The sequence below is a fragment of the Thalassophryne amazonica genome, unplaced genomic scaffold, assembly GCF_902500255.1.
Source record: "Thalassophryne amazonica unplaced genomic scaffold, fThaAma1.1, whole genome shotgun sequence".
NCBI classification, from domain to species: Eukaryota; Metazoa; Chordata; class Actinopteri; order Batrachoidiformes; family Batrachoididae; genus Thalassophryne; species Thalassophryne amazonica.
Genome location: NW_022986307.1, coordinates 9,151 through 36,906, shown reverse-complemented (window position 1 = coordinate 36,906; position 27,756 = coordinate 9,151). Strand labels below are relative to the sequence as shown.

General features: G+C 44.7%; 1 protein-coding gene across 1 annotated transcript; it reads left to right on the top strand.

Annotated features, from left to right (window-relative positions):
• Window positions 1-320: 320 nt before the first annotated feature.
• LOC117506025 (zinc finger protein GLI2-like) lies at window positions 321-27,640 on the top strand (the record flags this gene model as incomplete). Its single annotated transcript, XM_034165564.1, has 7 exons — window positions 321-427; window positions 8,247-8,431; window positions 9,689-9,874; window positions 18,560-18,749; window positions 21,935-22,130; window positions 22,199-22,309; window positions 27,496-27,640. Coding segments are annotated over exons 1-7 (1,057 nt in total), but the record flags the coding sequence as incomplete, so codon positions are not given.
• Between the last annotated feature and the right edge of the window lie 116 nt (window positions 27,641-27,756).

The following is a 27,756-nucleotide window of genomic DNA, read 5'->3' as shown; positions in this document are numbered from 1 at the left end:
CTCGGGTGGTTCTGTTGGTGGAGCAGACTCGGCCTGTGTCAGTTTGTCCCGGCACTGTCGGTCTTGGTTTGGTTTGGGACTGATCAGTGCATTATCCTGCGGCGCTGCTGGACTTTGTGGAAAGCCCGTTTGGGTATCTTTCATGTTGAAGATGTTGGACTTCTTCAGACATCTTTGATTATTTATTTATTCCACGTCTGTAATATTTTACATGAAAGTCTTCAACGTGCTCAGAATTCATCTTGCTTTTTTGTTACCCGTTTGCCTTTGAAATGGTCTGAAAGGTGATCTACTTCTTCAAGTCAGCCCTCTGTGTCTTGTGTCCTTTTTAGCCCCTCACCACTTCTTCCCAGCGCACATTCCCATCGACATGCGGCATCACGATGGACGATGCCTCTATGACACAACATGCTGCACGCCGTGCAGGGTAAGTGGACGTTACGAACATCTACATCACAACACTTTAAGCAACCAACCAACTTTATTTATTCAGCACTTTAAAACAACCAAAATGGACCAAAGTGCTGCACTGAAATAAACATCATCATAAAAGACAATTCACATAAAATGAACAAAATACAACTAAAATAGTTAAAAGTCATAAAACATCAATAAAAATAACAACCAATGATTAAAAACAATAAATCAAATAAAGAATGAAGTCAATGTCTCTCTAGGTGTCAAAGGTCAAGGAGAAGAGCAGACAGAGGTGAGATCTGTCTGATCTGCTCAGGCGGGTCACTCATTATCTTGGAGCTGCAGCAGCAAATGTTTTGATCCTCTCTGAGGTTGCACTTGGTTTTCGGCACACTGAGTAGCAGCTGATCAGCTGAGCTGAGAGAGCGGGCTGGGTTTATAAGGGCGTAGGAGCCAGAGAGTGAGGGTGGGGGCAAGAGCATTCAGGGATTTAAAAACAGTAAAAGAATTTTAAAATGAATCCTAGACTGTTTGAGCAGCCAGTGGAGTGAGGCTGAAACGGGGGAGATGTGCTCGTACAGTAGTGTTCAGAATAATAGTAGTGCTATGTGACTAAAAGATTAATCCAGGTTTTGAGTATATTTCTTATTGTTACATGGAAACAAGGTACCAGTCGATTCAGTAGATTCTCACAAATCAACAGGACCAAGCATTCATGATATGCACACTTCTTAAGACTATGAAATTGGGCTATTAGTAAAAAAAAAGTAGAAAAGGGGTGTTCACAATAATAGTAGTGTGACATTCAGTCAGTGAGTTTGTCAATTTTGTGTAACAAACAGGTGTGAATCAGGTGTTCCCTATTTAAGGATGAAGCCAGCACCTGTTGAACATGCTTTTCTCTTTGAAAGCCTGAGGAAATGGGACGTTCAAGACAATTGTTCAGAAGAACAGAGTAGTTTGATTAAAAAGTTGATTGGAGAGGGGAAAACTTATACGCAGGTGCCAAAAATTATAGGCTGTTCATCTACAATGATCTCCAATGCTTAAAATGGACAAAACATCCAGAGATGCGTGGAAGAGAGAAAACAGAAACAACCATCAAATGGATAGAAAGAATAACCAGAATGGCAAAGGCTCACCCATTGATCAGCTCCAGGATGATCAAAGACAGTCTGGAGTTACCTGTAAGTGCTGTGACAGTTAGAAGACGCCTGTGTGAAGCTAATTATTTGCAAGAATCCCGCCAAGTCCCTCTGTTAAATAAAAGACATGTACAGAAGAGGTTTACAATTTGCCAAAGAACACATCAAACTGGCTAAAGGGAATGGAGGAATTTTGTGGACTGATGAGAGTAAAATTGTTCTTTTTGGGTCCAAGGGCCGCAGACAGTTTGTGAGACGACCCCCAAACTCTGAATTCAAGCCACAGTTCACAGTGAAGACAATGAAGCATGGTGGTGCAAGCATAATGATATGAGCATGTTTCTCCTACTATGGTGATGGGCCTATATATCGCATACCAGGTATCATGGATCAGTTTGGATATGTCAGAATACTTGAAGAGGTCATGTTGCCTTATGCTGAAGAGGACATGCCCTTGAAATGGGTGTTTCAACAAGACAATGACCCCAAGCACACTAGTAAACCAGCAAAATCTTGGTTCCAAACCAACAAAATTAATGCCTCGCAGATGTGAAGAAATCATGAAAAACTGTGGTTATACAACTAAATACTAGTTTAGTGATTCACAGGATTGATAAAAAAGCAGTTTGAACATAATAGTTTTGAGTTTGTAGCGTCAACAGCAGATGCTACTATTATTGTGAACACCCCCTTTTCTACTTTTTTTTTACTAATAGCCCAGTTTCATAGCCTTAAGAGTGTGCATATCATGAATGCTTGGTCTTGTTGGATTTGTGAGAATCTACTGAATCTACTGGTACCTTGTTTCTCAGGTAACAATAAGAAATATACTCAAAACCTGGATTAATCTTTTTAGTCACATAGCACTACTATTATTCTGAACACTACTGTATATGCTTACAGAACCGAGCAGGAGAATATAAAGAGTAAAAAGGAGAGGGCCTATAACAGAGCCTTGTGGGACCCCACGAGAGAGAGGAGGACACAGAGTCACCAAGGCTGACGCAGAAAGTTCGTTCTGCGAAGTACGACCTGAACCACTCCAGTGCTGTGTGCCTGATGTCGACCCACTGCTCAAAGCCAGAGATCAGGACTTCACGGCCCACTGTGTGAAATGCAGCCGTTAAATCTAAAAGCACCAGAATAACACAGTCACCAGAGTCAATAGCTATAAAAATAGCTTGATAAGGATTTCTCCTCAGTGAAGCCCACCACATGTGATTTAGATCCGATCCCGACAAAGTTTTTAAAATTATTTTATGGACCTTTTAGAGATGAGCTTTTAAGCATCATGAATTGCTCTCTTCAAACGGGGGTCTTTCCTGCTGCATTTAAAGGGGCGGTGGTGAGGCCCCTGCTGAAGAAGAGCAGTTTAGACTCCAGTGATTTTAGCAATTTTAGACTGCTGTCCAATTTACCATTTTTAAGTAAAATTTTAGAAAAACTAGTCTTTATTCAGCTTAGTGATTTTATTAATTCCCACAATGTCCTAGAGCAATTTCAGTCAGGATTTAGGGTGAACCACAGCACTGAGACAGCCCCTTTAAAGGTATTAAATAATTTTAGATTAAATTTTGATTCTAAGAAGTTGACAGTGTTGGTTCTACTGGATCTGAGCGCAGCTTTTGATACAGTGGACCACACTGTCCTTTTAGCTCGTTTGAAGAACATTGGCCTCTCTGGTACTGTGCACAAATGGTTTACTTCATATCTTACAGACAGGACTTTTATGGTAAGTCTCGATACCTGCTCTTCTCATGTTCATGAAGTCATGTGGTGTGCCCCAGGGTTTCGCTTTTGGGACCAGTCCTTTTTAACCTGTATATGCTCCCGCTTGGTGGTGTCATCAGGAGACATGGAGTTAGCTTTCACAGCTACACAGATGATACACAGCTGTATGTCTCTGTGTCTCCTGATGACAGAAGACCAGTGGACACACTTTTTAACTGTATCTTAGATATCGAATCCTGGATGGCAGAAAACTTTCTCCATCTCAACCAGGACAAAACCGAAGTTTAGTTATTGGTCCTGAGGCCCTGAGAATGAAACTTTTACCAAAACTTCAGTCAGTTTCTTTTAATTCATCTCCAGAAGTGAGAAACTTGGGTGTAATTTTAGACTCTGAGCTGACTTTTATTCCACACATTAAACATATTACTAAAATAGGTTTTTACCATCTTAAGAACATTGCCAGAGTCCACCCCATTCTCTCTCGAGCCAACACGGAGACGCTGATGCATGCTTTTGTCACTAGTCGTATTGACTATTGTAATGCCCTGCTTTCTGGTCTTCCTAAGAAGAATATATCCGGCCTCCAACTCTTGCAAAATTCTGCAGCTCGTGTTCTGACAAGGACTACAAGGCGGGAGCATATTACACCGGTTTTTAAAATCGCTGCATTGGCTCCCCGTGTCTTTTAGGATTGATTTTAGGTTCTTTTAATGGTTTTTAAATGTCTTAATGGTCTTGGCCCTTCTTATCTTTCAGAATGCTTTTACCATATGAACCCTCACGCTCTCTGCGCTCCTCTGGCAGCAGACTGTTAGTCATTCCCAAAGTCAGAACACCACACTCATGGCGAGGCGTCTTTTCAGTTTTACGGTCCTCGTCTTTGGAATAGTCCTGCCGGAGGGGCTCAGGCTGCAGAGAATGTTCAGGTTTTTAAAAATAGGCTCAAGACTCATCTTTGTAGTTTAGCTTTAATTAATGTTTATTTTTGTTATCTTGTTTAAATTGTTATTGCCTTTATTCTCTTATTCTTTTAATGTGCGTGTGTGTGTGGTGAGCGGTGGTGTGTACGACGTGGATTTTTGTGGGTTGATGTTTTTACGTGGGTCGATAGTTCAACGGTACTGTTTTTACTTTATGAAGCACTCTGTGTTGCATTTAATTGTATGAAAAGTGCTCTGTAAATAAAGTTTGATTGATTGATTGATTGATTGAAAAATATCATTAAAAGTCTTAAATGAGCTAACTCTGTACTGTGGAGGACCTTTGTGTCCAATGAACAAGTGTCTCAGTGTCGACAGTTTAATATTTTCCAGACAAAAAACAATTTGTACACAAAATGACTTCTATTTTCCAGAAAACTTGAAATCTGGGAATAGCTGGAAAACTGTTGTCACTGTCAGGTGAAAAATTTCCACCATGTTTGTTTGTAACCCTACAAACAGATGAAAGGTGAAAGCAGAACCTGTGGGCTGAGACAATTACACACATGAAGGAATCATTTAAGGTTTCACTGTCACTATATTGTTCTGGCTTTCAGAAGCAGAACTTGGACATTCCACTGACATTGATGCGATTTGGTTTGAATTCCGGTTTGGGTTCCTGCTCCCTGTTTTAGGGACCAGCCAACTGCACTGCTCACCTCGTTATGACAGGCTATAGGGGGCGTCACAGAGGCTTGTGCTGAACTGTTCCTGCTCCATGAACAGAAAACCATTAAAGTCACATGTTGCTCAAAGAATGGAAATAACAAACTAACTAACTAACCAACTAGGAGTTGCTGAGGTCTGAGGAGGTCTGAGGAGGCAGAGCTCCTGACACACAGAGCTAAAACTGAATCAGATCCTGTCCTGTCACAGTTGTTGGTTCTAGTTTTTAGGCCAAATATAGAAATTTATGCGTAAATAGCAGTTTTCACAAACAGCAATGCAAACAATTTCAAACTTCCTTCATCAGTAAAGAAAAACGGCACCAAGACAAAAAAAGAAGTGCGACTCCATTTAAATTCACACCTTTGATGGTGATGCATACTTTTACGCCCGGCACAAGCAGGGCTATTCATCATGGCAGCGGGCTGGTGGGGGAGGGGTGCGCCTGTCCGCGGACTCGGCCACCTGATTAATGTGATTTGATCTTGACAGTGGACCCGTAATTCATCAAGACCTTGATCTGCCTGTCGCTGCTCCTGCATGTGCCAAATTCACCTAATTACAGCAACATGCACAGCAAATTAAGTGCAGCGTCATTTGTCGCCCAGCGCCGTACTTTATTACGGCTGCGTGGCAGCGTGTCAGAGGTGACCTCTGTGATTGTCTAACATGACACGTGGGCGCTGGCCTCTTCATCACTATTTGCATACGGCGTAATGAGAGGCGTGCTTCTTTTGTCAGCGCTTGTAAACGCCATGCTGGAGGAGATGGCTTTGTTTCCTCCAACTCAGATACTGCCGACATGTACAGCGCCGCCCCTTTAGGCCAACATCAACCAACCAACACCAGCCAATCAGAGCAGCAGTGCTCACTGTTCTGTGTCCTTTAAACTCAGCAAGACCTCAGTGTCATTAAATGACCATTAGTGGATAAATTTTGCTTGTTTGGCTACGTTGACCTAAAGCTTCGATGACTTCCTAGATGGTTTGACATATAGGATCATTTGATGTGCAAGCGAAACACACAAGATCAAGAAGACTCCCAGGACCTGATGGTGTCTCTCCCTCATGTCTGAGAGACTGTGCTTGTCAGCAGGTGCCCATCTTCACCCGGATTTTCAACAGATCTGTGGAGCTGTGTGATGTCCCCTCCTGCTTCAAACACTCCATTATTATCCCAATGCCAAAGAAACTCTCCATAACAGGACTAAATGGCTATAGGCCCATCGCCCCTGACATCTGTAGTCATGAAGTCTTTGAACGGCTGGTGTTGAGCCACCTTAAGGACATCACAGGACCCCTGCTGGGCCCCCTGCAATTTGTCTACCGGGCAACAGGTCAGTTGAGGATGCAGTCAATGTGGGTCTGCATTACATCCTGCCACACCTGGAATCTGCAGGGATGTACATGAGGATCCTGTTCGTGGGCTTCAGCTTGCCATTCAACACCATCATCCCGACATTCTCCACCTAAAATTCTCCAACCTCTCTGTGCCAGCTCCCACCTGTCAGTGGATCTCCAACTTCCTGACGGACAAGACACAGCAGATGAGGCTGGGGAGCATCACATCCAGCACATGGACAGTCAGCACTGGTGCACCTCAGGGGCGTATGCCTCCCCACTGCTCTTCTCCCTCTACACAAATGACTGCACCTCAGGGAAGCCCTCTGTTCAACTCCTTAAGTTTGCAGACAACACCACCATCATTGGACTCGTCCATGGAACAGTTGGTCTTCTGGTGTAGTCAGAACAACCTGGAGCTGAACCCACTCAAGACTGTGGAGATGATAGTAGACTTCAGTAGAAACCCACCATCACCCCCCCCCAAAGTCCACAACAACACTGTGTCTACTGTGGACACTTTCCGGTTCCTGGGATCCACCACCTCCCGGGATCTGAAGTTTACCTCCCACATAGACTCCATCAGGAAAAAGGCACAGCAGAGGATGTACTTCCTCAGAAAGCTCAGGAAGTTGAACCTGCCCCAGGAACTGCTCACCATCTTCTACACATCCATCTCCAGTCGTCCTGTGCATCTCCATCTCTGTTTGGTTTCCCTCTGCTCCAAACATGACAGGCACAGGCTTCACCAACTGTCAGGTCTGCAGAAAAAATCACGGAGCCCGCCTGCCCCATCCAGGACTTATACGGTCCAGGATCAGGAAGCCAGCTGGTAACATCTCTGCAGACCACTCCCACCCTGGACACATCCTGTTTAAACTCCTCCCGTCTGGTCGACATCACAGAGCTCTGTAAGTCAGAACAACTAGACACAGGAACAGTTTCTGCCACAGGCCATCACACTGATGAATAACTTAACTGACCTTTTTTTACTGTCTTTGTTCTTGGATTTTAATTGCCTTCTTTGTTTTATGTAATGTTGTTTGTAATGTTTTTGATATCATTTTAACTGTGAAGCACTTTGGGCAGCTGGTGTTGCTGAACATGTTGCTATACAAATAAAATTGACATTGACAAAAAAAAAAAAATCACTCATTCATATACCTCCTGTACAACTTCAGTCTGTTTCACACATTTTTTTTCTATTGCACATTTAATTTGCACATTTATTCCTGTGAATCGTTCAGTGTTTAGTGTATATTTCTAGATGCCGTACAAAGAGAGTGCAGCTCAAACTGAAGTCAGATTCCTTGTATTCTTTGAAGATACTTGGTAAATAAAAGCTATTCTGATTCAAACAAATGAATCAGATTTCAAAGTTCTTGTTAAAGTCTTTGGACATTAAAGCATTTGTAACAGAGTATATGGTTTCAGACTGTCATTAAAAATCTTTTGTCAAATCACGTTTGTTTAATGGATTAAACAAATATTTTAGTGTTTTGATGTGAATTTCTTTAATTGTTTTTGATGGACAGCTCTTTGTTTTCAATAAATTCAAATGTGAGTGGATGAGGAAAAACAGAGCCATTGTTTTCCACCACGGTCCAGGTTTTTGGCAGGATGACCGACACCACATTACTGACAGGATGCTTCAATTTAACCAGTACTGCTAATTCTGTTTGTGCAGAAGCGTCTGATGTGGTTCGCAGCAGCACCGGTGTGTGTTTGAAGTCGTACTCCGGTGTTTGTGATGGTTCATTATGAATCATCATGAAATGGCCCAAAGGTCAGAGTCTGGTCTGGTCGGGATAGTGTGTGTGTGTGTGGGGGGGGAACCAACACAGGAATGAACACAAATAAAGGATAAACTCTGAACTGTATCCACGTGACTTTGAGGTGAATTAATTTCAGACGTCTATATTTTTATTGGTGGCTCTAATCTGGGTTCATTTGGTTTCCTGGTCCAGTCCCACAGGTTTGTCTGCCGCCCCCATCATCTCTGACATCTCCCTGCTCCGCCTCTCACCGGCTGCCATGGCGACTGGCGAGTCCCCCTTTGGCCTGCCGCCACCCTATGTCAGCTCTCACATGGAGCAGTACCTGCACACGGTGCACGCCGGCCCCGCCCTCTCCGTCATCTCAGCGACAGAACGTACGTATGATTCACTGAATGCAAAAAGTTCAGGAACCAGAGTTCTGGTGCGGCTGAGGAGACTGCGTTGAGGACCCGGAGGTGATGAATCCTTGTATTTGCCATTAGTGAGAGTCTGCACAGAGACGCTCTCAGACACATACAGACGTGTCTTGATTTGCTGGGTTTGGAGTTTAGGGTTTATCTGCATGCAGAGCCACATGTGCTTCACAACACGTTACACGCGTGACAGAGATAATGATGCACCTTTTTTTTACACAGGTGCTTGTGTTGACACAGGAATCATATACTCTGAGGTCACTTCTCAGGATTGTCTTACAGAAGGTAAACAGCACCGGATGAACACAGTCCCTGTGGTGCTTTTGGATGCGGCAACATCCTGAGTATTTCTGTTAATGACCTAACCCCACTTCCCCATAGAAAGCCATATTAAACCTGCCCCATCCCATTAATTGAGGCAATCATTGATTTATCAACCAATCAAACTGCGCGCATGACAAGATTTTCATAGAGGCAACAGGGGAAGAGGAAATACTCATTTTCCACAATTCAGGTTCATCCATTAGGTGACAAATCAAACCAGTTTTTAACCCAAATGTTGTTAAATGAGTTGAAGACTGTATTGTTCATGTAGTAGTAATAATATTAGAAGTGACATGAAAGAAGTAGTATTAGCAGTAACTGTTAAATTGAACAGTCCTGTCAGTGACGTGGCATCTGTAGTCACACCATGTCTGTGATCAAACAACACACAGTTGCGGGTGAGTCCAGTTGGACCGAGTCCTAGAACAGTCGCACTAGTCGAACAGAATAGACGCATTCTGTCACAGCCCGGAGTGGATGGTGCGAGTACACCTTAAAAACAGGAAGAAAATATTTTCCTGTGGGAGAAATTAATCTTATTTTTATTTGTCAGAGCTCACATGACACTGCTTTTAAAGTTCAAAACCCACAGCGACGCCCTAGTGACCTTTGACCCTCACACTGTCATTACCTGCAGTTTGTTTTTATTTAGTAGCGTTATCAATGTGATTAGTTTATGCAAGAATGTGACTGACCTCTGTTATTGAAATGACCTTTTGACCTCTGCTTACACAATTCCCAGAAACTGGCAACTTCATTGCTGTGATCGGCGTGAGGCGTAACGCCGCTGGAGCCCGTTTTTGCCGTTTTAACCTTCAAACAGGTTTCACAGGAAGCTGACAGACTGAAGGAGGAAACAGCAGCTTTAGAATCTTTTTCGTTGTCCCCCTGCAGTGGCCCATGAGCATTTGAAAGACAGCGGGCTGTTCACGCTCCCGCCTCCACCTCCTCTGGGGGCAGGGCCAGCTGAGTTTTACCACCTGATGACGAGCCACCAGAACGCCTACGGCGAGCTACTGATGCAGGGGAGTGGTGCCAGCTCAGCGGGCCCCCTGTCCGACTACATCACCCCCATCGACAGTGAGTATCGCTCATGCTCGTCACATCCTCCTGAGCCAGCAGGTGGCAGCAGACAGACAATAAGCAGCAAGACACTTAAAGTGCACAAACGCTACCAAATCACTTCTGCACTGACAGACGTTTTAAAAAGGTTCAACACGCACACGATCAGGATAACCGCTTTGTCCTCACACTGAACACAAGGAGCAACTTGGGGATTCAGGACCTCGCCAAGGGGACCTCAGTGATTTTCCTGTCTGACGGAATCGAACAGAGGATCCTCTGGTCTCGAGCCCACCATTTTGGTCTCTAGGCTGTCACAGACAGATGATGGTTGGTGTGGTGGAGTCCCAGGGCCACTGAGGTTCCTGCTCAGAGGGACATGTGGGGTGTCGGTGCACTCGGGGAGTCAAACCTGCTGAAGAACTGCTTCTGCCTTACGCCCACTGCTCCACAGCGTCCATGTCCAAACCTGAGGTGACTTGTGCAGGTGGACACTTGCAACACCTTTTCCTTGAGACAAGATGACCGTGGTCTAGTGCTGTCCTACAAATATTTACTGGCTGTTCTGTCTGTGTGCATCCTTCCAGGGTCGTGTTCTACAAAGATCTGACCTTCCAAGACCACAGACGCCAAATCAGGCGCTTTGAAATGAGACTTTGTAGCCCACAGAGCACTTTGTGATTGTTTTATCAGCCCTAAAAACTCTTTCTCTGGACTTGCTTATTCCAAATAATGGGTGTGTCACAATGGATGGAGCCTAAGACAAACACATTCACACCTACAGACAGTTTAAAGTTTCCAGTTTATCTGACCTGCATGTCTGTGGATGTGGGAGGAAGCCATGCAAACATGGGGAGAACATGCAAACTCCACAAAGAAAGGCCACAGGTGGGAATCGAACCCATAATCTTCTTACTTTCATCAACATCAACGCATGTCACCGGCAGGACAGTGGCTTCTTAGTCGCCAGACTGAGCGTTTGAAGATGTGAGACAGATACAGTAAAAACCAAAAGGACACTGTACGACATCAGGGGCTACAATGCCAGCGTTTACACGAGGTCGACCATAGCAGATAAAACTTCTATTCAAATTTACCTGAACAGAAGACATCAAACCATCAGCTCTCACCAGTCTGCTTAAAACGTCAAACCTCTTATCAAGGAACTGTGACGTTTGAAATTGTTCTTCTTGACCAGTGCTGGACTTCTGCTCCGTGCTTCTAACACTACTTTTCTGCCCCACCAGAAAAGTAGGGGCGGGGCAGAAAAGTAGTACTGAGTTCTGTTCTGCTGAGCTCTAAACTCAGCCACATGGGGTTTGCAGCCCGTACACTCTGAGTGTCTGTCCCAAGCCCAGATAAATGCATAAAATAAGCCAACATTAAGATGCAGAGTACAAATTGAATTTCCATACCACATCGGTCGAGACCCCGGTTAACAACGACCGCCACCGGTGCTGTTGCTCAACAGGGTGCTGCTGGAAATTGGGCTGCTGTTGGGCAAAGAAGAAGAAGAGGAGGAGAACGTGTTCACAAACAGCAGGAGAAGAGGAAAACTAGAAGGGTGGAAGTGAGAGTCAGGACTTTGAATGTTGGCAGTCTGAAGGTTAAAGGGGAGAGAGAACATGGAAGATATGATGGAGAGGAGAAAGGTAGACATACTGTGTGTGGAAGGGAAGTAAGAGCAGGAGCACAGGTGGGGGTTCAAGTTGTTGTATCATGGTGAGGACAGGAAGAGAAATGGTGTTGGGGTCATTCTAAAGGAAGACTATGTTAAGAGTGTGTTGGCGGTCTGACAGGGTGTTGACGAGTGGATTCAGCTCCGAGTCCTTTCTTGTCACAGTGGTGATGGACAGGTGACTGATGAAATCAGACAGGAGTCTTCAGGTTTCAGGTTAATTTACACCAGACATGTCAAAAACCACATGAACAAAACATAAATACACCCACATCTGCATATCTTAACACCAAAGAGATTTAAATATCTCTATACATACCACACACAACACATACATACATATAAACAGAATTACATATACACATACTCACAATTTTTTTTCCTTTTCTATTTTCATGTTTCCTTTTTGTGAATATTTACAAATAAAATAAATAAAAGTTACCGATAGTAAATTAAATAAATATTTTCCTAATGTTTATAATCTGTCTATATACCCATACAATGCACATATACCTACACACACATATGAATCCAAGTACACCCTTTTCAAAATGTCTGAAAGTCCCCATGGACTATGATGTTTGCAGATGACATTGTGATCTGTAGTGAGAGTAGAGAGCAGGTTGAGTCTAGTCTGGAGAGGTGGAGATATGCTTTGGAGAGAAGGTGAATGAAAGTCAGACTGAGTCCATGTGTGTGAATGAGAGGGAGCTCAGTGGAATAGTGCAGTTACAAGAAGTAGAAGTGGTGAAAGTAGATGAGTTTAAATATTTGGGGTCAACTGTTCAAAGTAATGGAGAGTGTGGTAGAGAGGTGAAGAAGAGAGTGCAGGCAGGGTGGAGTGGCTGGAGAAAGGTGGCAGGAGGAGAAGAGGGAGACCAAAGAAGAGGTTCATGGATGTGCTGAGAGAGGACATGCAGGTGGTTGGTGTGACAGAGGAAGATACAGAGGACAGGCTGAGGTGGAAACCATTGATCTGCTGTGGCGACCCCTAACGGGAACAGCTAGAAGAAGTTCTGCTGAGTTCTTGTTCTTATTGTTGCATATTTAAGAGGGGTGGGGTGCCAAAAAGTACCATATTTTCCAGAGCTGCATCTTTTTATGAGTGTGGGATGTCCTGTGACCAAAAAAAAAAAAAAAATCATTCATTATAAATAATAATACTGCCTATTGATAGACTTTCAAAGTACTAAACACAATGAACTAATAATAAAAGAATAAATGCCAGTTATAAAAGTACACTTCAACAATGCACAAAATCCAAAATTAAAGAGCCGAAAATACAGAAAACAGGCGTGTTTCATACTCCAGAAAATACAGTAATTATTCACAAAGGTGTTCATCCAACTGCAACAACATTCAGATAATCCTCAAGATAGGGCCCCATGTGCAACAGTGTCCTTCGTTCTGAGAAAATATGACTTTTTAAAAATAATTTGTGACACGTTACAGAGTGAGTGGTTAAAAGTGTTGCCACAGGTTGGTTTGAAGAAGTAATCCAATTACTGATTACGCCTTGAAAAAGTAACTTAGTTACTTTACTGATTACTCAGTTTTAAAAGTAACTAAGTTAGATTACTAGTTACTTTTTTAGTTACTTTCAGCAGCTGCTGACCCCCCCCACCTCAACATGAAAATGATGAACCGTTTTGCTGATATTCACTTTATACGAAGTCTATTAGAAAAGTATCCGACCTTATTATTTTTTTAAAAAACCATATGGATTTGAATCACGTGTGATTGCATCAGCCAAGCTTGAACCTTCGTGCGCATGCGTGAGTTTTTTCACGCCTGTCGGTTGCGTCATTCACCTGTGAGCAGGCTTTGAGTGAGGAGTGGTCCAGCCCTTTCGTTGTTTTTTTCATTGTTTAGGAATTGCTCAGAGACTGCCACTTTGCTTGATCAAAATTTTTTCAGAAACTGTGAGGCACATCCAAGTGGACACCATTCGAGAAATTCAGATGGTTTTTGGTGAAAATTTTACGGGCTTCAAAGAGATTACGGAGTGTTACTGTCGCTTTAAGGACGGCCCTCAGCGGCTGATGACGCGCCGCGCTCCGAAGCCGCCATCGACAGGCTGAGCGACCATTTCATTTCTAAACAGATGGCTGTATGGATCCGTGACCATCGTGTGCATTTTCTCTGGTTAGCACAAGAGCTGGACATCAACCATTTTCCAGCAAATTTCACTTTTACCAAGAGATTTTGTCATGGAAAGCCGAGCGGAGGCTTCGCGCGTCACGATGGATTCGCTGCTGGAACGAGACAAAACCACCTCCGTTTTGGTCTCACAGGACGGCTTTGAGATGGCGTTAAGACAGCTGTCAGTGGTTTTTCCATTCAAGTGATTATCCAAGAAATTGTGGATGTGCCTGGACGTGCCAGAACATGTCCCGTGAGCTTCATCACAGCGTTGCGTTATGCGGCACCACGTGACGCGCGGAATTCCTCTGCCCGTCTGTCTCAATGTGCCAAAAAAGTGCTGATGTCCACGTCTTTTCACAATTCCTGTGCTGCCAGATGACATCGTGGATAAAACACAGCGTCCAGTTTGGAAATGAATGGCACATTCACTGTTACAGGAGTTTTTGTCATGGAAAGAGGAGCTGAGGCTTTGCGCGTCACGATGGATTCGCTACTGGAGCGAGACAAAACCACCTCCGTTTTGGTCTCACAGGACGGCTTTGAGATGGCGTTCAGACCAGCCGTCGGTGGTTTTTTCCATCGAGTGATTATCCAAGAAATTGTGGATGTGCCTGGACATGCCAGAACATGTTCCATGAGGCTTCATCACGGCGTTGCTGTGCGCCATGCGGCACCGCGCGAAGCCTCCGCTCCTCTTTCCATGACAAAAAACTCCTGTAACAGTGGAATGTGCCGTTCATTTCCAAACTGGACGCTGTGTTTTATCCGGGACGTCGTCTGACTAGCACAGGAATTGTGAAAAGACGTGGACATAAGCACGTTTTCGGCACATTGAGACAGACGTGCGGAGGAATTCCGCGCGTCGCGGTGGTGCCGCATAACGCAACACTGTGATGAAGCCTCACGGGACATGTTCTGGCACGTCCAGGCACATCCACAATTTCTTGGATAATCACTTGATGGAAAAACCACTGACAGCTGTCTGAACGCCATCTCAAAGCCGTCCTGTGAGACCAAAACGGAGGTGGTTTTGTCTCGTTCCAGCAGCGAATCCATCGTGACGCGCGAAGCCTCCGCTCGGCTTTCCATGACAAAATCTCTTGGTAAAAGTGAAATCTGCTGGAAAATGGTTGATGTCCAGCTCTTGTGATAACCAGAGAAATTGCACACGATGGTCACAGATCCATACAGCCATCCGTTTAGAAATGAAATGGTCGCTCAGCCTGTCGATGGCGGCTTCGGAGCGCGGCGCACCACCAGTCGCTCTGGGCCGTCCTTAAAGCGACAGTAACACTCCGTAATCTCTTTGAAACCCATAAAATTTTCACCAAAAACCATCGAATTTCTCGAATGGTGTCCACTTGATGTCCCTCACAGTTTCTGAAAATATTTTGATCAAGCAAAGCGGCAGGCTCTGAGCAATTCCTAAACAATGAAAAAAACGACGAGAGGGGTGGACCACTCCTCACTCAAAGCCTGCTCACAGGCGAATGACGCAACCGACAGGCATGAAAAAACTCACGCATGCACACGAAGGTTCAAGCTTGGCTGATGCAATCACATGTGATTCAAATCCATATGGTTTTTGAAAAAAATAATAAGGTCAGATACTTTTCTAATAGACCTCGTAGTCTCCCTTTCTTGACTTCAATGAACATAAATACTTGTTTTAAAAAATAAAATAAAGAGCTCTTTCCTGACCTCATATTTAAACGTTGACAGCACCGTAATAGTAAAACTTACAATTTCTAACCTACTTTGTTGAAATGTTGTTATTATAAGTAGTAGTAGTAATAGTAAAAAAAAAAATGTCTTCAAAAGTGGACCTTTAGTCTCGGGCTGCTGTGGCGAGCCCCCCCCCCCCCCCCCCCCCGATTCACCCCTGGCTTGCTGTTTGAGCAGAAGAATGGATAATGTTTATTTATGCCTCTGCTGTTTTCCTCCATGAACTCTCACCCCTTTTAACATCTGTATGTGTCCCCCACTGTTGTCCTCCTCGGTGACTTCAACATCCACACTGACAACTCATCCAGTGTCTTTGCTAACAACTTTTCACTGGACTGTCTCAGTATCACACCACAGGTCAACCTCCCAACCTATATAAAGGTCCTATACTGGATTTAACCTGCTGCACTGACGTCACTCCCACTACCCTTGATATCACTGATTTCCCATCTCTGACCACAAAACTGTACTTTGACATTCACATCCAACTACACAAAGTCAAAGAACAATGGCCCATCTCCTTCAGAAACATCAAAACATCAGCTACTCCCCTGCTGACATATAAGTCCCACTCCTCTTCTCTCACCACTATGTCTCCTTTACCCACACTGCTCCCTGGTTCACCCCTGACCTCCGGCTGCTCAAAGCCACTGGTCGTCGACTGGAGCGACTGTACAAAAAGACCAGACTCACTGTACACAGCCGAATGTACACTGATCACCTTCATCAATACAGACCTCCCTCACCTCTGCCAATTCTTCATCCTACTCCAACATCATCAACACAGGTAACAGCAGAGTCCTCTTCTCAACTGTCAGCCACCTTCTACAGCCCCTAAAACCCTCCGTCCAGACATTTCCACTGATCAGTGCATGGCCTTCCTGGACTTCTTCAGCTCTAAAATCAACACCATTCACCAACAACTGGCCTCATTTCGCATCTCCTGACATGATCCAGCCTTGATCCTGGATGATCACCACTGGCCAACCTCTCATCATTTCCTCCGAGTATCAGAACACATCAACTCTGAACTCCTCCATAAAGAAAAAGCCACCAGCTGTCAGCTTGATCCTCTTCCGACCGCCCTTGTCAAAGCCTGTCTGCCATCCACTTCTCTCTTGATTACCAACATAATTAACTCCTCCCTCACCACTGGTACTGTACCCCCCCACTGTCAAACTGGCTGCCATCACACCCATCCTAAAAAACCCAGCGCTGACCCAGCTGTCCTTAATCACTACCGGCCCATCCCCAACCTCCCCTTCATCTCCAAAACACTTGAAAAGGTGGTTGCCGCAAAACTACAGTCCCACCTTGAGACAAACAACCTCCATGAACCCTTCCAATCCAGTTTCCATCCAAAACAGCACTGAAACAACCCTGGTCAAAATTACCAATGATCTCCTCCGTGCGGTTGACTCTGGACTACTCACCGTCCTCATCCTACTTGACCTCAGCGCAGCATTCGACACCATCTCTGACCCACTGCTCCTGGACCGCCTGGTTGGCATTGGGATCACTGGTGCTGCACTCTCCTGGTTCACATCATACCTCACTGAACATCAGCAATTTTTGCAGTTAAGGAACCACAAGTCTGGGTGTTCGGGTGTTTCACTGGGTGTCCCCCAGGGATCAGTCTTGGGTCCACTTCTTTTCATTATTTATCTTCTCCCCCTGGGCACACTCCTCTGTCACCATGGGATCCATTTTCATAGCTATGCCGATGACACACAGGTCTACATCTCCTCCAAACCTACTTCTGCCATCCCTCCCACCTCCCTCATCACCTGCTTCTAAGACATTCCGAGCTGGATGAGCAGGAACTTCCTGAATCTCAATGGCATTAAAACCAAGGCCTCGCTCATCGGCTGCAAATCCACCCTCAGTAAATCACAACACTCCCCAGCACCACCCATCACCATCGACAGGTTCCCTGTACCCTTCTCTCCCCAAGTCAAAAGCCTAGGTGTCATTCTGGACAGCACCCTCTCATTTGCACCTCATACTCAAAACATCCCTACCACATTTCTCCACGTAATGTGGCGTTGCGTCAGGAAGGGCATCTGGCGTAAAATTTGTGCCAATTCAACATGCAGATCCACCTTGGATTTGCTGTGGTGACCCCGAGTACAAAACAAGGGAGCAGCCAAAGGGGCTTATTATTATTATTATTATTATGATGATGTTGCAGAAAACACATCCTGACTGACAGGTAAGGAGGTTTTATCAGTGTTTTTTACGTCATGTCGTCCTCAGAAAGAGACTTGGGTGCATGCGGATCAGCGGTTTTTAACGAGGACACTCACAGAGTGGCACAGAGTTTTAAAGGAAAAAAAGCATAAAAATGTCTTTGTAAAGCCATAGCTCTGAGCGTCACCGCGCTGAGAGACAACTGTTTTTCACCTCGGAGCTAAGCTGCACAGGGGATGCAGCTCTGTGCAGCAGCTCACTGAAAGAGAGCGAAGTGGGCAGTTCAGACCTCCACCTGCGACTTGTCGGGATGCCTGTTTTAAAGCTGCGATCGACCCACAATACAAAAATAAAAGTAACGCACAGTGACTCAGAGAAGTAACTTTAATCTGATTACTGATTTGGAAAGATTAACATGTTAGATTACTCGTTACTGAATAAAGCGGTCAGATAAGACTAACTTGTGCGTTACCATCATCACTGGTGGTTAAACATAAAAGTAATAAACGCTCTCAGCCGTCTGCTGAATCAGAGTTGGATCACGTGTACCGGATCACCTCCAAACTTCAGTGGAGTCTTCCAGGCTCCAATGTCTATCTGTGGTGAAAAATCTGTGCAGCAGTTTTGACGTAATCCTGCTAACAGACAGACAAATAAATAAATGCTGATGATTTTATTACGTCCACCAAGGTTGTAATAAGTGGTTCTGTTTGTGTCAGTGGCAGGAAGTGGACCGGGTCAGCAGGCTGTAGTTCTTAAGCCACTTTAAGAGCGCCAGCAGTTTAACGTATGTGTGATGAGCAGTCAGGACTTCGATTGGACAGTTGCTGGCACAGATGGCAGCCGAGTGTCAGCGGCGAGCAGACGATGTGGTTCAGCACATTCATTGAACATGTCTGCGTGCTCTGGTCAACAGCACAAACACACTCACTCATACGCCTCCCACCTGTTCCATCTGTCTGCAGTGTCACGTTTCTCCAGTCCCAGACTGAGCCGCAAGAGGGCGCTGTCCATCTCACCGCTGTCAGACGCCAGCATTGACCTGCAGACGGTGATCTGCACCTCACCTAACTCACTGGTGGCGTATATCAACAGCTCGCGTCCCAGCTCAACTGCCAGCAGCTCGTACGGACACCTGTCAGTTGGTGGCATCAGGTAACGACAAACGTTAGAGTTCAACGAAACATCACAATCTGCAACTAAAACACTGCTGACAGTCAAAACCACAGAAAAGTGGACCATCGGCCCCACAGCCCCCCGACACCAATCCCCACCCTCCAGAGAAAGTTCTTGGTGCCTTCTGGCGGCTCCTTCTTTTCAGTGGAGGTGCACGCCACCCTCCCATGGAAGACAGAAAATCTCTCTTTGGTGGTGCACTGGATTTTGAGGTGTTGTCTGATGGCTGGAGTCTCGTCACACCTCCAGGCTGGAGGACCACCTCCAGTCCGCTGACACGCTTCAACGCCTTGACCACAACAACTCTCCAATTTCTCTTATCCAGAGTTGACTAACAGTGAGCAGATTGTTGCATCTGTAGTCTAGAAAGTCTCACTTTCATCCAAAGAAATATATTGTGACTTCATTCAAAAACATTTCAATTTTTTAGCGCATAAAGGTGATTAATAATCAGACGTTGCGCCCGTGCACTGACAGGACACAACGTTAGTTAAGTTCATAAACACTCTTGACCACAAGACTAGCTTCCAAGTCAGCTGACCTTGACACATCTCATCTGATTGGTTGAACAGGTAGAGCAGGTGGCTGGTTGCCCTGCCAGTATGTAGACCTGGGTTTGAATCCCGCTCATGCTGCCTGTCTGTGTCACCCAGCTGTAAACAGGGACCAGCCTCGGTTGGGGAAGTAACCTGGGTCAGACTGGGGTCCCGTCCAGGGTGAGTTGTATCCTCTCATCTGTTTGATGCCACAAAATCCTGAGATAAGCATCGGCAGCAGCGGGCCTCAGGGCCTACACAGGCCCAACTTCTTCTGATTAGCTGAACTGCTTTCAGTAATGCAAAAAACTATCCCATTTTCCCTTCGTACCTCGTTATTTCCATTTCTGCTGTATTTTACCTTTCCTGCTTCCTTACTGTCGACCTTTTCCTCACCTTTTTTTTCCCTTTATTTCCCTTCTGTCCTCTTTTCCTATCCTTCTTTAGCTCCCTTAATTTCTCAACTGTTCCTTTCCTTCTTCTCATCATCCTCCTTCCTACTTCATTCTTTCAGTCCAAATTTACTATGTTCATTTTCAATTTAATTTCATATTTCATTTATGTAGCTCCAAATTACAATAAAGTTGCCTCAAGATGCATCGCATAAGTAAGGTCTAACCTTACCAACCACAGAGCAAGAACATAGGCAACAGTGGGAAGGAAAAAACTCCCTCTGATGATTTGAGGAAGAAACCTCAAGCAAACCAGACTCAAAGAGGTGACCCTCTGCTTAGGTCATTCTAAGAAACAAAGAACAGGAAATCAAACAACGTAATAATATAAAGAGGATGAGAAGTCCACACAGGCATCTGCACCACAGGCAGGGGTCGTCCACACCAACAGTGGGCCTTTCAGATGTAGTCTGCAGCATGCAGCACCCGCCTCAGGCCTTCATCTCACGGTTTGTCTGGGTGCTTCAGTTTGGATCCATCCGTTGTATGTACCTCGGACAGAGAGAAGAAGAGCAGAATTAGTAGGCCAGAAAAAACTACACCTAAGGTATAATTCATTAGCAGTATATCAACAGGAAAACAGAAAATACTGTGATCACCGGCCACTAGCCCTAAGCTTCACTAACAAACCCATAATTTAGGTAAAGTTGAGGCCGCGGCACGCTCCGTTTACTAATAAAATGAATTAAGAGTAAAAAGCATAGTAACATACTATGCCATTATACTAGCCATACGACTTAAGTCCATCTTAAGTCTGAACTTGAAAGTCTGCACAGAAGTTTTATGGGCCATACTAAAATACGAAATGGATGAAATGGAGCAAAATGGGGGCTGATAATCACGAAATGGGGTAAAATGTAACAAAATGGAGCAGAGTGAACCAGACTGACTCCATATAAGTACCTTAATTGTTTGGCTTGTTTTTTGTGAGATGCGCAGTCGGGGCAGATGCGCCATCTGGCGTTCAAGACATGAAACTTCAGTCAATGGGTCAGTCTGCTCCATTGAGTTACATTTACCCCCATTTCGTTATTATCAGTCCCCATTTCGCTAAAAAAAATTAAAGTACTTAATTGAATCATATTTGGAGTCAGTCCGCTCCAATTTGCTACGTTTTACCCCCGTTTCATTATTATCACTCCCCATTTCGCTTAATAGTAATTAAATAAAACTACTTAATTGAATCATATTAAATCATATTTGGAGTCAGTCTGGGTCAGTCTGCTCCATTACATTACAGTTTTTTACCCCCATTTCGCAATTATCGGGCTCCATTTTGCCCCATTTTGTTCATTTCTTATTTTAGTGTAGCTGCTGTTTTATTGATGCAGGGAGATCATTCCACAGAACAGGGGCACGATAAGAGTAAGCTCTGTGACCCACAGACGTTTTATTCACCAGAGGGGCGCAAAGTAGTCCTGCACCCTGAGAACGAAGCACCCGGGCCGGTATGTAGGATTTAATTAGGGTCAGCTAAGTAGGGAGGTGCCAGTCCATGAATAATTTTATAAGTTAACATCAGAACCTTAAAATCTGATTTCACTGGGACAGGAAGCCAGTGAAGCGATGCGAGCGATGCAATCACGATTTGCCCGTCAGTTGAATCGATGCACGCTGAATCAATACACTCGCATCGCGCACTTTGTATCTAGATACCAATTCATATTGATTAATCTCCACATGCCTAGTTATCGGCATCTATAACTGAGTATCATCAGCATAGCAGTGAAAGGTAATCCCAGAACACTGCAATATGTGCCCAAGGGGTGCTATATAAAGGGAGAAAAGCAGGGGGCCTAAGACGGACCCCTGTAGAACCCCGTATCACATGTCACTAAGGTTGGAAGTAGTATTATTATACAAGGCACAGTGAGAACAACTGGTCAGGTATGATGTCAACCATGCAAGGGCACTCCCAGTAATCCCGAAATGATTCTCCACCCTATCGAGTGGAATATGATGATCCACTGTATCAAACGCAGCACTTCCCTCTCTTTACTTACCTCCTTTCCTTTCTTCCTACCTTGGTTCATCCCTTCCTTCTGTAACTCTTTCACTTATTTGACATCTGATTTTTCCTCCTAATCTCCTATTTTGCTGCATCCTTTCCTCATTTCCTTCTTTCCCTCCCTAACCTGGAATGTTTTCTGACAGTTTTCCATTTTGTTGGCTACAGCCCCTCCTTCCATTTCCCACATCCCATCAGCCCTTTCACCTACCAGCAGCTTCTGTCACAGCAGCGAGGTCTTGGCACCTTTGGACACACGCCACCCCTCATTCAGACTCCACCCACTTTCTCCAGTCGCCACCTGGGTCTCAGCTCATCCTCGCTGCCTGTTTGTTCCACCCACAATGGCGAGCTGTCATCTAAGGTAAAGTTGCCCAGGTGAGTTTCGGATCTGATGTTTTGGAAACTGAAGCAGTTTTCTTCCGTCCTTAGAACTGTGGAGGCGACTCGGCCGTCAGCAGCACAGTGGGTACCATTGTCGCCAAAAGATCAAAGGTCAAAATGGAGTCACAGGGTCTCAGGATGTCATCTCCTTTTTTACCGGTAAACGAGAAAAAGGAAATAATGCCCTTACTTTTCAGTTGTGTAATGTCCTGTACAATATGCTTCAGAATACATTTTCTAAGGATGTTCAGCACAGTGGCTTAGTGGTTAGCACTGGTGTCTCACAGCAAGAAGGTCATGGGAAGGCTTCACAGCCTTTCTGTGTGGAGTTTGCATGTTCTCCCCGTGTCTGGGTGGGTTTCCACCCACAATCAAAAACATTCTTATTTAGGGTCTGCTTCTTACTCTGCCCTTGAGCAAGGCAGTGTCTCTACATGTGGAGTTGGTCCCTGGGTGCCAGACTGTGGCTGCACACTGCCTCTAGTGGTTGGATTGTGTCTAACTCTAATTACAATGGTTAAATGCAAAGGACACATTTCATTGTATATACGAGGTCTGTCCAAAAAGTAACGGACCTTTTTATTTTTTTCAAAAACTATATGGATTTGAATCACGTGTGATTACATCAGCCAAGCTTGAACCTTCGTGTGCATGCGCGAGTTTTTTCACGCCTGTCGCTTGCGTCATTCGCCTGTGGGCAGGCTTTGAGTGAGCACTGGTCCACCCCCCTCATCGGATTTTTATTGTCAGTGAAATGGCTGAGAGACTGCCGCTTTGCTCCATGAAATATTTTCAGAAACTGTTAGAGACAGCCAGTTGGAAACCATTTGAAAGATTCAGATGGATTTCGGTGAAGATTCTGTCGGCGTCACACGGATTAAGGAGTGTTAAAACCTTTTAAAGACAGCCCACAGCGGCGGAGGGCACGCAGCGCACCGAGCGGCCATCGACAGGCTGGAACGACCAGATCATTTCTAAACTGAATGCTGTGTTGATCCGGGACATCATGTGACTACCACAGAAATGGCAAGAGAGCTGGACATAGCACTTTTGCGGCACATTCCACTGTTACAGGAGATTTTGTAATGAAAGACGTGCGGAGGATTTCGTGCGTCGGCACAAAGCAGCTCAGGACTCGCAACAAAAAAAACACCTCCGTCTTGGAAGTCTCACAGGACATGTTGGGGCATGTCCAGCTGTTACACAATTTCTCGGACACTCACTCGACTGAAAGTCATCGAAAGCCGTCTGAATCTTCTGAATGGTTTCCAACACGGAGGTGTTTTTTTTATTTGTTATTTTTTTTGCCATAGTGAGTGTGAAGCGGGGAGGTGATGGTCTAGTGGTTAAGGTGTTGGGCTTGAGTCCAGAAGATCATGGGTTCAAATCCCCGCCTGACTGGAAAATCACTAAGCCTCGGGCCCTTGCTCTTGGTGTGTAGTGAGCGCCTTGTATGGCAGCACCCTGACATCGGGGTGAATGTGAGGCATAATTGTAAAGCACTTTGAGCGTCTGATGCAGATGGAAAAGGGCTATATAAATGCAGTCCATTTACCATGAAGAGTGGAAAGGCTGTTGGTCCAGATGACAGTGGAGGCATGGAAATGTCAGATGGCAGTGAAGTTTCTGAAGACTTTAATAAAATCTTGCAGTGTGACAGATGCCTGAGGAGTGGAGATGAAGTGTGCTGGTTCCTGATTTTAAGAGCAAGGGTGATGTGCAGAGCTGCAGGAATTACAGAGGCATTAAGCTGATCAGCCACGGCATGAAGTTATGGGAAAGAGTAGTAGAAGTTAGGCTTAGAAAACAGGTGAAGGTCTGTGAGCAGCAATATGGTTTCATGCCTAAAAGAGCACTACAGATGCAATGTTTGCTCTGAGAATTCTGTTTGAGAAATACAGAGAAGACCAGAAAGAGTTACAATGTGTGTTTGTGGATTTAGAGAACGCTTATGACAGGGAGAAGAGTTATGGTATTGTATGAGGAAGTCTGAGGCAGATAACTATGTGAGGGTGGTGCAGGACATGTACAAGAGGGCTGACAACGGGTTGACAGACAAGATCAGACAGGAGTTTGCAGACTGAGTACAGACAGACAGATACAGATTCTATATTGTCATTGTCACCAGTACAATGAAAGGTAAAGTGCAAATATAAACCTGAGTAAACCACACGTAGACTTAAAAGGTCTGGAGGAGAAAAGAAAAGAAACATAAAATTTAACAGAATGAAAATAGAAAAAATTAGAATTACATAGTAGCTAAAAAGATTACCTATAAACAAGAGAAAAATATGTACAAAAACTGTGGATATTTAAGTGGCAGTGGATATTGCAACTCATTGTCCTCATTCCAAGTGTGTCATGTGACCTGGCTGTGTGGTTACAGAAGCATTCAAAGCTTTGCCAGCAGTTGGTATTTACCTGTGTGAATAAGAGGGAGCCCCGTGGAATAGTGAGCAGCGCCATTTCAAAATGGGCTGAAAGTTATTCTCTCTGAGGACGACGGATGCACCAGCACTTTCACATACATGTTTTGTTGTCCTCAGCATCTCTCTCTCTCTCATATCTCAGCATCAGCACATTGCAGAAAGACCATTTGAATTCACCCTGAAACTACGAAGTGTTAGCGCTTGTTTCCATTTTCCCACAAAAGGATAAGTCACTCACAGCCAATCTGACAAGCCTGAGAAGAACACATGCTGCATCAGTCTCTCTGAGCTCAACTGCCTGATCCAGGTGTCTGTCTGCACTCTGAATAAAACTGACCAATGAACAATCAGGAAAAACTCTAAGGACCTACCCACCAACTTCATTAGCTCCTGGTCAACAGAGCAGGTCACTCAGTGGATCAGGATCCGACCTTCCAGTATGTGGACATGACTTTGAATTGTGCTCATGCTTCCCGTCTGTGTCCACCCAACTGTATATGGGTCCCGTCTCAGCTCCAAGGCAGCGCGGTTTTTAACTGCTGCAGCCTTCAACTCCCCAGGCTGGGCGGCGCGGGCCTCTCCTGCTGCAGCCTTCACCCACTTTGCCTTAATTCGGATGACAGACTGCTTCAAGTTTAGTGCACATAAACAATGTCAAATGTATATGTGTTGTTTTTAATTCTGATGTGTGCCATTATTATGGTAAACTAGTAATAATTGCTGTATTTTGTCTGAGGTAATTGGAGTGTAAATGTAATTTCATTGTTGTTGCATTTGTGTAATGACAATGACAATAAATCTCATCTCATCTAGTTCTTTTGGCCATGACCCAACCCTCATGTCCATAGATGAGAGTAGGAACGAAGATTGACCAGTAGATCGAGAGCTTTGCCTTTTGGCTCAGCTCTCTTTTCATAACAACAGTATGATAGAGTGAATGCAACACCACCCCTGCTGCTCTGATTCTCTGGCCAATCTCACTCTCCATCCTCCCCTCACTCGTGAACAAGATCCTGAGGTACTTGGACTCCTTCACTTGGGGCAAGGCCTCGTTCCCTACCTGGAGTAGGCAGTCCATCGGTTTCCTGCTGAGAACCATGGCCTCAGATTTAGAGGTGCTGATCCTCATCCCAGCTGCTTCACACTCGGCTGCGAACCGATCCAGTGAGTGTTGGAGGTCACAGGCTGAAATTCTCAAAAATACTTATTACATATTTTATTTATTTTTAATTAAATTCATGACGTATATCTCAAATCTCCCAAATAACAGCAGTTAACTGTTTTAGTGGGTTTCTTTAGTTTAAGTATTTATCAAATATGAGTTGACTATACTGGCAGACATGTACAAAGTCCTGATAAATGATCAGGATCAGAATCGCCTTTATTGTCATTGTAATCTGCATTGCAACGAGATTTGAGTGCAACTCCAAAAGGTCCTTTCCGTGGTGCGAGTAATTTTTAGCCAAATAAAAGATAGTGAAATTTAACGGTAAATTATTCAGAGTATATGTACAGCTAACATAAACATACGGTAAAATAAAATAAAATGTGGACCAAGTAAAATGTAAAACGAGAATTATATACAACTGTGGAATCATATTGCACATGGTCTACAGATATTGCACAAGAAACTTGAAAGGTACGGAAATGATGGTCATACAGTATATCTAATCCAGTAGCAGTTGGTACTGGTATGGTTCTCCTCCTGTTGCAGAGACCCTCATCCAATATCCTACAGTGCTCCCTTCAGAATCAGAGTCACTTGTTTCGCTTTGGTGTCTTTTGTTTCTGTCACGATTGCTGGTTTGTTTAGATTGTTTCTTCGGTGCGAGTTCGGGTTTTGTGGGCGGAGCTTCAACTGACAGGTAATTGACAAGCAGTAGCAAGTTACGGTGGAGGACTCTTTTCTTTTGTCTGTCCCCTGTCTCACGATAAACTACATACACAGGGTTGTCTGCTACCTGCTCCTTGACTACATAGATGCTCCTCTCCCAATAAGACCTGTGTTTCCCTGGGCCACCCTACTTGCTGAAATTCCTCACAAGGACCCTATCCCCAGGCTGTAACTCTACACCTCGAAGCTTCTGGTCATAATAGGATTTTCCCCGGGTTCTTGATAATTTACTGTTTTCACTTGCTATTTTATACCCCTCTGTCATTCTTTCTGCCCACTTTTCTGTATAGTGCTTGCATGACACTTTGGTTTTCTCACCGATCAGACCAAACAATAAGTCTATAGGAAGGTGAGGGAGGGAGGGAATTATAGGCATGCACAGTTTCTTGGAGATGGTCTTTCCAGCATTCCTTCTCTTTTTCACCGAGTGTCCTATGCATCTGCAAGAGGGTCCTGTTGAACCTCTCGGCAGGATTGCTTTGGGGATATGGTGTTGTTCTCGAGTGCCCAACGCCATATTTTTCTCGCAGCATCCTGAAAAGGTCGTTCTCAAACTCACGACCTTGGTCGTGACATAATCTGCTGTGGTAACCAAAGCGCTGAATGAATTCACCAAAGATGCATTCAGCTGCTGTCCTTCCAGATTTGTTTTTGGTTGGATATGCCTGAGAGAACCTCGTGAAATGATCCACGACAACCAATATGTATTCATATCCACCTCGGCTCGGTCGAGATGAAGATAATCTATACATATCAGATCCAAGGGTGCTATATGGCCAATAAAACCTCTCCCTAGCCAGAGACAGTACTTCATCAGTGTGAATGTGTCCCATATCATCATGGAGGTGCTTTAATACTGTGGGTTTGCACCTGGCTGGGAGAACAAGTTGTCTTTCACCTGCCTGTCTGTACAATAGCCCAGTATCAAGATGCAGTTTACTCCACTCATGGAGAAGTCTTCTTGCTGCTCTACTAACTGTTTGTCTTATGTCACTGGTCATTACTGCATTTGTCTCCTTTAGCTTAAGGATCTCACCCACCGCTTGATCCTCCCTTTGGAGCTTGACCAATTCTTCTCTGCTGATGGTCAGAAGGCGCGCCGCAGGATCTCAGTCGGCAGCTGTGGTGAGAGTGAGGGCAGCAACCCAAGCTACATCCTTTTCCCAAGTAGCTTTAGTACCATTCCAAGTAGCTTCCACGATCTCTCGTGACAGCACCTTGGTGCACTCTGCCACATACTGGTTGATATCAAGAGGCATATGAGACAGGGTATCGCCATCTAT